General features: G+C 39.8%; 1 protein-coding gene across 1 annotated transcript; it reads left to right on the forward strand.

The window, feature by feature from the left end:
* Positions 1–7,580: 7,580 nt before the first annotated feature.
* Positions 7,581–9,760, forward strand: LOC120059895 (homeobox protein SIX6). Its single transcript, XM_039008967.1, has 2 exons — positions 7,581–8,152; positions 9,187–9,760. Exons 1-2 carry the CDS (start codon positions 7,581–7,583, stop codon positions 9,350–9,352), a joined length of 738 nt encoding a protein of 245 aa, XP_038864895.1. The 3' UTR covers positions 9,353–9,760.
* Positions 9,761–10,266: the final 506 nt, after the last annotated feature.

Below are 10,266 nucleotides of genomic sequence, written 5' to 3' on the forward strand. Positions count from 1 at the left end.
ACACGAAAATGTTCATATGAAAACCATAGCTGGCACGCAGATTGGTAGAAATTGTAAGATAAATTGGCATTCCACATGAGAACGGTTGCCGACTCCTCGTGTAGTTATTACTGGAAACTTCTGGAGAGTAACGGCAGAATCTGCAAAAGCCAGCGGGAGTAGGAGTAATGTCGGGTCTTTTTTTCATGTTAGTTTTTTAAAATTCTGGTTATCTTGATCTCTGGCTCCCTCTATTTCATCAAACGGTGCGCTTAAAGCATCAGACAATCTCAATACATATATAGTTGATTTTTATTCAAACAGGGTTTGTCTCTATATGAAATAAAAATACACGTTTTAAAATGTCGACCAATCCATTGTTGAAAGAACAAATGACTTTCGGTTGACCCCGCAAAATAATTGTAGGGGACAGTCCTGATCATCTATCCATTTAACCTCTTTAGAAACTTTAGAAAAAGGGCATAAACATGGATTGGACACAGTTACTGCATGGCTCTACCATGTGCTGTCAATGTGGTTAAAAAAGAACACCAGGTAGATTCCATGAAATTCCTAATTGCTTTCTGTTGTGTCCAGATACTATGTAGATTAAGACAGCGGTCTGCTCGGGCGTGTTTGTTTGCATTAAGCCAAATCTAGTTTTCTCATTTACTATTTGTCTTGAGAGGGAGATTCTATCGAGCGTTTGATAAGACCTCTCTCCCCTCAGCCTCACAGCATCTGTATTCCATTAAATTGTATTAAGATTCTATTTCAGAGCACAGATTGTGGAACAGCATATGATGTCAGAGCACAGATTGTGGAACAGCATATGATGTCAGAGCACAGATTGTGGAACAGCATATGATGTCAGAGCACAGATTGTGGAACAGCATATGATGTCAGAGCACAGATTGTGGAACCGCATATGATGTCAGAGCACAGATTGTGGAACAGCATATTATGTCAGAGCACAGATTGTGGAACAGCATATGAAGTACAAGGTGGATGTTCATGCAATGACAAATCTGTCAGTAAATCTGCTTTGCCTGATATAAAATTACACTGACTTTTGCACTCATTCCCTGAGTCTATAAATACATGTAATTACACAATAGTAAATGAATAAAATGCACATGCCTTAGCATGTTACAACACCTGTAGTATACTGTAAGTAATGGTTCTCTTCTCACCAGTAACATATTCGAGACTAATCCCAATTTAACTTAATTTAACATACACATACAGTATTGTAAAAGAGTATTGTAAAACGTCATAAAGGTAACATTTGTTCTGTTTTATCATGTGCTGATTACACCCGTATTGTGATGCCTATATGCTGTGTGTCTTGAGACAGTGTTGTGTGCAGTATCTGTGTCAGGCAGCAGACCATGTGGGTACATCCCCACGCTGGCGGGTGGCTGCACTAGCCACGGCCCTCCTCTATCCTTGTCAGCAGGGCTCTCTGACTGAGAGTCGGTGGATTATGCACACTGCAGGCCAATGGGTCACTGGATAAGAAGTCTTCTCTGTTACCGCAAATCCACAGATTAAACGCAGCGTGGAGAGCTAGTGCTACCCCGAGGGCAAATGGGACTGAAAACATCGCTCTGCGAGGTCTCCAGCTTTGGCTTAACCCTTCTGTCTGTGTAGTGATGAGACAATGTATGGATGGAATGGCTTATTTTAAAGTCCTCTGTCGCGGAGTTAAATACATCCAGGGCATCAGAGGGTTATGGCCAGTGTTGTTTTTCATGATATCTTAATTTGAAAGTTAATCCTGTGGCAGCTGAGTAGTATGAGACGAGAGGGAAACAGTCGGTCATGCAGAATGAACTGAACACAATACTACTGAGACAAATCATTCTGTGAACAATAATTAGACAGTAGTATTTGATGGCTTCCTCAGTGTTTGGCAAGCCAGGGTGACTAACTCCATGCCCTAGGCAGCTCCAGGAAAACAGAGCATGGGTATGTGCTCCCCTGTATGCCTGCCAGGGAGATATATGTTGATGTTGTTAGGCTGCTTTAGAATACAGGGTTTACCGGGTTCCGATCTTTAGAGACCGGTCGAAAGGTAGCATGGCGTGGTCGCATCAGCGTTATACAGTGCCTTCAGAAAGTATTTATACTCCTTTAATTATTCCACATTTTGTTGTGTTACAGCCTGAATTCAAAATGGATTTAACAATTTTTTATACACACAATACCCCATAATGACCAAGTAAAAACATGTTTTTAGAAATGTTAGAATTCTTTTTGAAAATGAAATGCAGAAATATCTAATTTACATAAGTATTCACTCCCCTGAGTCAATACTTTGTGGAAACACCTTTGGCAGTGATTACAGCTGTGAGTTTTTCTGCGTAAGTCTCTAAGCGCTTTCCACACCTGGCTTGTGCAACATTTGCCCACTTATTTATTTCAAAATTCTTCAAGCTCTGTCAAATTGGTTGTAGATCATTTCCAGACAACTATTTTCAGGTCTTACCATAGATTTTCAAGTAGATGTTGTAACTCTGTAACAGCTGTAACTCGGCCACTCAGGAACATTTACTGTCTTCTTGGTAAGCAACTTCAGTGTAGATTTGGCCTTGCGTTTTAGGTTATTGTCCTGCTGAACGGTGAATTCATCTCCCAGTGTCTGGTGGAACCAGGTTTTCCTCCAGGATTGTGCCTGTTATTAGCTCCATTCTTTTTTATTTTTGTCCTGAAAACCTCCCCAGTCCTTAACGTCTACAAGCATACCCATAACATGATGCAGCCACCACTATGCTTGAAAATGTGGAGAGCGGTACGCAGTAATATGTTTTATTAGATTTACCCAAAACATAACACTTTGTATTCAGGACAAAAAGTAAATTTCTTTGCCACATTTTTTACTGTATTACTTTAGTACCTTGTTGCAAACAGGGTGCATGTTTTGGAATATTTTTATTCTGTACAGGCTTCCTTCTTTTCAAACTGTCAATTAGGTTAGTATTGTGGAGTAACTACAATGTTGTTGATCCATCCTCAGTTTTCTCCTATCACAGCCATTAAACTTTGTAACTGTTTTAATCTCACCATTGGCCTCGTGGTGAAATCCCATTGCGTTTTCCTTCCTCTCCGGCAACTGAGTTAGGAAGGACTCTTGTATCTTTGTAGTGACTGGGTGTATTGATACACCATCCAAAGAATAATGAATAACTTCACCATGCTCAAAGGGATACTCAATGTCTGCTTTTTGTGTTTTTACCCATCTACCAATAAATGCCCTTCTTTACAAGGCATTGGAAAACCTCGCTGGTCTTTGTGGTTGAATCAGTGTTTGAAATTCCCTGCTCAAAAGATACTTGTATGTGTGGGGTACAGAGATGATGTAATCATTCAAACATCATGTTAAACACTATTATTGCATACAGACTGAATCCATGCAACTTATTATGTGACTTGTTAAGTACATATTTACTCCTGAACTTATTTAGGCTTGCCATAACAAAGGGTTTGCATACTGATTGACTCAACACATTTCAGCTTTTCATTTTTAATTAATTAGTAAACATTTCATGAAAACAAATATTCCACTTTGACGTTATGGGGTATTGTTTGTAGGCCAGTATCAACAAATCTATTTTTAATCCATTTTAAATTCAGGCTGTAACACAACTAAATGTGGAAGAAGTCAATGTTATTATTCAAATGTTCAAGTGTGTGTGTGTTTAGGTTAGTGTGAGTAAATGTTACTATACAGTGTGCGTGTGTGCTTGTAAGTAAGTGTTTTTATTTTGCATGTGAGTCTGAGGGGGTACTAATAGTGTGGTGTATAGTTAGTAGTGGAAGGGAATGACGAAGGTGGTCAGAATGGGACAGTGGCAGGATGGGTGTTGGTGACAGGGCTCTTGTACCGTCTCGTCTGCTCGACTGATCCGAGGGAATCTGGGTCACTTCCAGCCCGTTCACATGCTACTGTGTGTTCCCATCTCCTTTCCTGTTCCCTCTCCTCTGCCCTGGGCACGCTACGACCCAGCTAACTCCATGCTGATGACTCAAAGAAAATGTACTTGTCTCTTATGGCAAATTGAGAGAAAAATGAACAGGATTAGTCTTTGTGGTTGCCTGCACTATCCCCTCCTCTCTGGTGTCTCAATCTTCTGTTCTGTAATTTATTCTAGTATAAAGACATATCTAGTGGATAGTTATTGTTGAAAGCCTTATCTATCATGGCTTTCATGGCTGTCAATTTTTCTCTTCGTGTCTCTACTCTGCTCTCCATTTGTTGTTGAGAATGAGCACAATGGACAGGTACAGTACTAGTAAATCAAGCCAGCCAATGGAATGGTAGACTACCTCTCCACCTTTCCAAATAGCGCCATAGTCTGTGATGCTGTCCAGTCAAAAAGAAAGAAAGAATGAATCTTGATTGAAAACAAATGTCAAAATATATTAAAACAAACAAAAAAAACTTAATGCTGCTCTTAACTTCTAATATATACCAGTAGGCCTATTAGTATTATAAACTATAATATCATCATAGGGTATAGAATTGTTCTCTCTATCTCTGTGTGTGTGTGTGTGTGTGTGTGTGTGTGCGCGCGCGCGCATGCGCGTGCGTGTTTAGCAGAACATTTGAATTACTCGACAAATAGAATGGACGGTGTCCCATCTCACAATTAAAATTTGCCATCTTAAATAACAGAACTTGTTTGGACAATCATGCCCACAATCAGTGCCGAGTTTGGTTGTGGATGGGGCTGTGCGGTCTATGACGAACAAAGCAATAGGCAGAACAGACGTCTTTGTATGAGATCCACTGTCTGTGTTTTGTGTGGTTGAGTTGGTGAATGTCAGTCCGGGGATATCGGTGTAAGGATACTGTCTTTTGGCACAGTTGTATATGCACTTGTAATATGCTCACTGTAGGCCTGCCTACCTTTTAAAACGGTATATTCCACAATGAATAAGTAAGTAATCCATACATGGATTGGCAATGTAGCCTAATTGTTTATTTTTGTGTTAATCATCGACAAATATTCATGATTTCATATTTTGCCCCTGTTAACCAATTAAAGGCCTATTTGAAAATGACAAATGCGTACATTATGCATGATTTGGAAAATGTGGTAGTATGAATACGCTATAAGCTACTTAAAACCATAGACTTAAACACAACCATATACGTAGTAATTATATATATTTTTCTATTAGTTACAGTATTTTGGTTTTAGCTTAGCCTATGTGTGTCTATTTGCCCCTCAAGAAATGTCCGATTTTAATTTCTAAAGACGTGAATGCAGTGTTATCATAGGTCTAGGGCTAGGCTGAGTAAAAGAGTAACAAGCTAATGTTAATTACTATTTTTCCATATGAAATCAAAATGTACTCCTCCATATAGTCTTACTGTAAGCTTGGACATAGACTAAAGGCTTCTGTTATGTTTGCGCGCTGTTCTACTGTCGTGCATAGCCAAATTGTTTATTGACAGACCTCCGTTTATGATATCGAACATTTTACCATCTTTTATTGATGCGCTCTTCATAGAAAAAGAAATTGTCCTTGTAAATTTAGGTTAGGATTACAGCATGAAATATTCAAAGGCATCTAAATATTTCAAACCTACACCTTGTCACTCATCTTCACAATGACTTTTCCCGTTTGTCTGTGTCCGTTCTGGAGTTCTTCTCCTTTCTTTACGCTTGTTCTCGGATCGGTGCTAAACCTATAATAATATGCTATGGTTTTATGATTAGACCAGTAAGAACTTGAATCGTGTTAATCCGTATACTGCTCTCATATAGACGATGTCCATCTGGTTACTCTGCAACATTACAGTGACAGTATAGACTTACAACCTACTTTTATCACCTTGTTGACAAATGTGCAAATAACCCTTTTCTGTGTTTGATTATTATTAAGCTATTATGATCATATCAAACATTTTGATAAAATATTATTTATTTTGATAAAGTAGGCCTGTTATTTACACTTTATGAAGGCAGTATACAAAGGTTCAGAAAAAAATAGCACATTTTGGAGCTATTTCTGTGATGATGTGGAGAAACTGTGTCGCCGAATAGCCAAGCGCACGTTGCATGAGATGAACAGCTTCTTGCGCAGAAGGCAGGCCGTTTCATAACCCCGCGCCATGAGCCTTCTATAATTCATGCAAAAAGAGCCCTAAAGGATTCAGTTGATCTCTCTATCTCTCTCTCTCTGTGTGTGTGTGTGTGTGTGTGTGTGTGTGTGTGTGTGTGTGTGTGTGTGTGTGTGTGTGTGTGTGTGTGTGTGTGTGTGTGTGTGTGTGTGTGTGTGTGTGTGTGAGAGAGAGAGCGAGAGAGAGAGAGAGAGAGAGAGATAGAGAGAGAGAGTTTGAAAATAATATCAGGCTTTTCCGTTAGAATGAACTTTACCACTGTAGCCAGCCATGAAATAATGTGACCCGACACTTCAAACCATCTGCGCTATCTATCCGCCTTCTTATTTACTAAATCAGCCCGTGCACAAAACGGAGTGTATCTGATACTAAACCCGAGTAGCCCAGCAGTGCCACGATAGTTTTATACACAAACGTTCCGTTTTTTTTTGCAGTGTTTAGCAAAAAACGTCTCTTTGATGGATTAGGCTATAGGCTAGTGTGCAGTGTGAATTAGAAATAGAAGCAGTGATTTTATCTGAGAAGAAGCAGATGCAATACAGTATGTCATGGCAGATCAAATGAAGATACATCTGTCAAACATGTCTGATCAAATAAAGATACGCCTATAATATGTCGATGTAGCCTACATCATCAAAATAACCGAATTTGATGCGAATGACTTCAATTGTTCCAGCATAAAATCCTAGATTCATTCAACATATAGCGTAGTGCCATATTTTGTATTATCAAATGAGTCCCAACAATTCTAGAGCGTGGATGAACGGGATTTTCTGCGTGCGTTCGCCTATACAACCATTCAATATCATGCTATTGTAATCGCAGAACATTCGTTGTCGGTTTTTATTCTTTATTTGAACCATTTTTAAAACGGTATGATAATCAGCCAATATCTGTCGTGCCTGCTGCGGGGTCGTATTTTCCATGTTCAATGAAAGAAGTAGGCTAAACGTGTGAACGTATTGCGTTTTAATTGACTCGTCGCTTTTCTTCTACACAGCCATGACTTACAAAGGAGGGGATGTAGGAAAACATGGAAGGCAATTAAAGGTTTGAAGACAAAAAGCAAAGGTCAAAATGTTTACATTCTAAAAAGCCGCTGTCGAGCACTGGGAGGTGCTGCATTCTCTTAGCGCTCCTTTCCGCGTGATTGGTAAACTTGACAGTGATTGACGGGCATCCATGGCAACCAATCTGCCAAGTCCAATAGAAAATCAGCAGAGGGGCTGACTGTATTTCCCCCCTTCAAAATACATCTCGGGTCTAGTTTTTATACTCTTGTAATTTCAACATACCAAATTCACCAGCCGAGGGCATAGTTCCTCCGTGTTTTTAACGGTTGATCTGTTAACTTTGGGCTTGCCTTTTTGTCTGGATCCGACGATCAGAGAACGAGAGGGAGAGAAGGGTAGGCGCGAGAGGGGAGCGTGTGAGTCAGAGAGAGACGGAGGTGAAACGAAAAGCCTCCATGTTTCAGCTGCCTATCTTGAATTTTAGCCCCCAGCAGGTTGCGGGGGTTTGCGAGACTCTGGAAGAGAGCGGGGACATTGAGCGCCTCGGTCGCTTCCTCTGGTCTCTGCCCGTTGCCCCAGCTGCCTGCGAGGTCCTCAACAAGAATGAGTCGGTGCTTAGGGCGCGGGCCATCGTGGCCTACCACACCGGGAATTTCCGAGAACTCTACCACATTCTGGAGAACCACAAGTTCACCAAAGAGTCTCACACTAAACTACAGGCCCTGTGGCTCGAGGCGCACTACCAGGAGGCAGAGAAGCTGCGGGGCCGCCCGCTAGGGCCAGTGGACAAATACAGGGTGCGGAAGAAGTTCCCTCTACCCAGAACGATATGGGACGGAGAGCAAAAGACCCACTGCTTCAAGGAGAGAACCCGACATTTGTTACGAGAATGGTACTTGCAGGATCCTTACCCGAACCCGAGCAAAAAGAGGGAGCTCGCGCAGGCTACTGGACTTACTCCCACACAAGTGGGAAACTGGTTCAAAAATCGTAGACAAAGGGATAGAGCGGCGGCTGCGAAAAATAGGTAGGCTACATGCTGCAGTCTGTACCTTTTTGTATTTTTTTATCAATGATGGTGTGAGGTGGCTACAACGTTTATTGTTCAATTCTTAACGAAAAGGACCTTGCGTTGCGACTGCATCTCAGTCAGCCTATTTTTCAATAAAAGCAATTATTTGTGCAAATATTGTTCTATCGAATTGTTTGAATGATGTTATTTTTAGTAAACATTGTAATATAGTTGGCTATAATATATAAATAGTATATTTAGATTACATTTGTTCATAAATATTCTCAACGGAAATGACACCATAAACGCTGTAGCCTATTGAAATGAAGCAAACTGTATGACAAACTCCATTGTGTGACTATAGCCCTTGTCATTTTCATTGCAAAACGAACCATAGCATGTCTTAATAATGCAGTGTTTCCCCAAATTGACCATTAGCCTATGTATTCTTGCCAAAGCTAAATTTGAAGCATAGGCCTAGCTATCAAGTGTCTCAATAATTCCGTTCAGATTATCCTTCTTTTTCCACAATCCATTTAGATTGTATTGACAGCTGTCCGTGTTAAATCTTTGAACATAATTTAACAACAAACATGCAATTGTCTGAAACATTTTTTTTATCATGGATGTTGCTTCATTGAATGAAATACAGAAACACAAGAGCCCTGCGGTATTAGGTTATTTGTTCAATCATGTCTGATGCCACTTGTGCTGAACAGCAAATCATGAAGGCAGCACGTGTATTGAACGAATCTAAATGATTTCCTATAAGAAAATATTCAGGCTAGTCTGACTATCTTTGAAATTGTGCTCACTGTGTGGGCTTGGGATTGTTGTGTCTTCATTGTGTTTGTGCATTTACTTGTAGGCTATATAATATTTTTTTAAATGCATTTGTTTGGCTCCTGGTCTGGCACGTGTGTATCTGATGCTAGACTTCACTACAGCAAAAATTATGTTTCAATTGAGGATTTACTTTGATAGAACCTATTCGTATTGTATTGTGCTTTCTAATTCTAGTATTCCCTCCATGTCTGTCTTTTACCCAGGCTACAACAGCAAGGGATGTCCCAAGGCTCGGTTCGGTCTTTGGCAGATGATGATGGAACCGTCGATCGACTCGGTCCCGCCTCTAGTCCCGAGGCAAGTTTGTCAAGCAAAGCCGCCACCTCGGCTATCTCGATCACTTCCAGCGACAGCGAATGTGACATCTAATGGCGCACGAGGCAGTCCAGAGGAGGGAGAGGATAAATTCACAGGAGATAAATAAAGGAGATCCTAAAAGACAATCTAACAAAAAAACAGTCAGTGCCTGCGTTTGAATTTAAAGAAACCGGTCTTCTTTGATGGCTGCCAAAACATGAGGGATCTGACGGAATGCCCTGTCTTAAAGCTATACTTTCTTTTTGTTGTCGTTTTTCCGCTATGGATGGCTGAAGCTAATACAAGCGGACAGAAAATGTAAAGAAAAATCATATTCATATTCATGATCCCTTTTTAGGGAGGACTAATAAACCAATGCCTCAAGATACAACTAAAACTGGAAAAAAAAGACATTTGAGCGCCTAACCTGCTATTTTCTGTGGGTATTTCATGTTGAAAAGACGCTGTAATATTTTTACTTTACTTTTAAAGTTTTATAAATAATGTTTATTTACCTATTTAAATGATTGGCTCTGTTAGAATGTGATATTATTTTGCTTGGTGTTTTTAATATTTACCTTGTGCACAGGTGAACCCGTTGAGCATGTGCGCTTTAGTAAACATGTGTTTCAGTAAAAAAGTTTTTTTTAAAGAAGTAAAGATAACTTAATAAAATAATTGTTTATCAAAAGAACAAAACATCTGCTTTTTTATTCTCAGATTACAACGATTGAGAATGGTTTTTGCAGTTATTGTATCACTCGATTATTACTTGATATTATTAGGCAATCTAGTAATTTGCCACAATAAATTAGATTATAGTTTGGGGATTTGTGACGATATTTATAATATGATATCTGTGACAGAATATTTAAAGTATCATCCTATGATAGACCTATAGTGTGATGCAGCGTACTGTATCATTTTGTGCCTCTGCGTTGCCCTGATGAACTGGTCTAGGTTATATATCTGGGTATTTCAGGCAT

The sequence above is a fragment of the Salvelinus namaycush genome, chromosome 15 (assembly GCF_016432855.1).
Source record: "Salvelinus namaycush isolate Seneca chromosome 15, SaNama_1.0, whole genome shotgun sequence".
Taxonomy (NCBI): domain Eukaryota; kingdom Metazoa; phylum Chordata; class Actinopteri; order Salmoniformes; family Salmonidae; genus Salvelinus; species Salvelinus namaycush.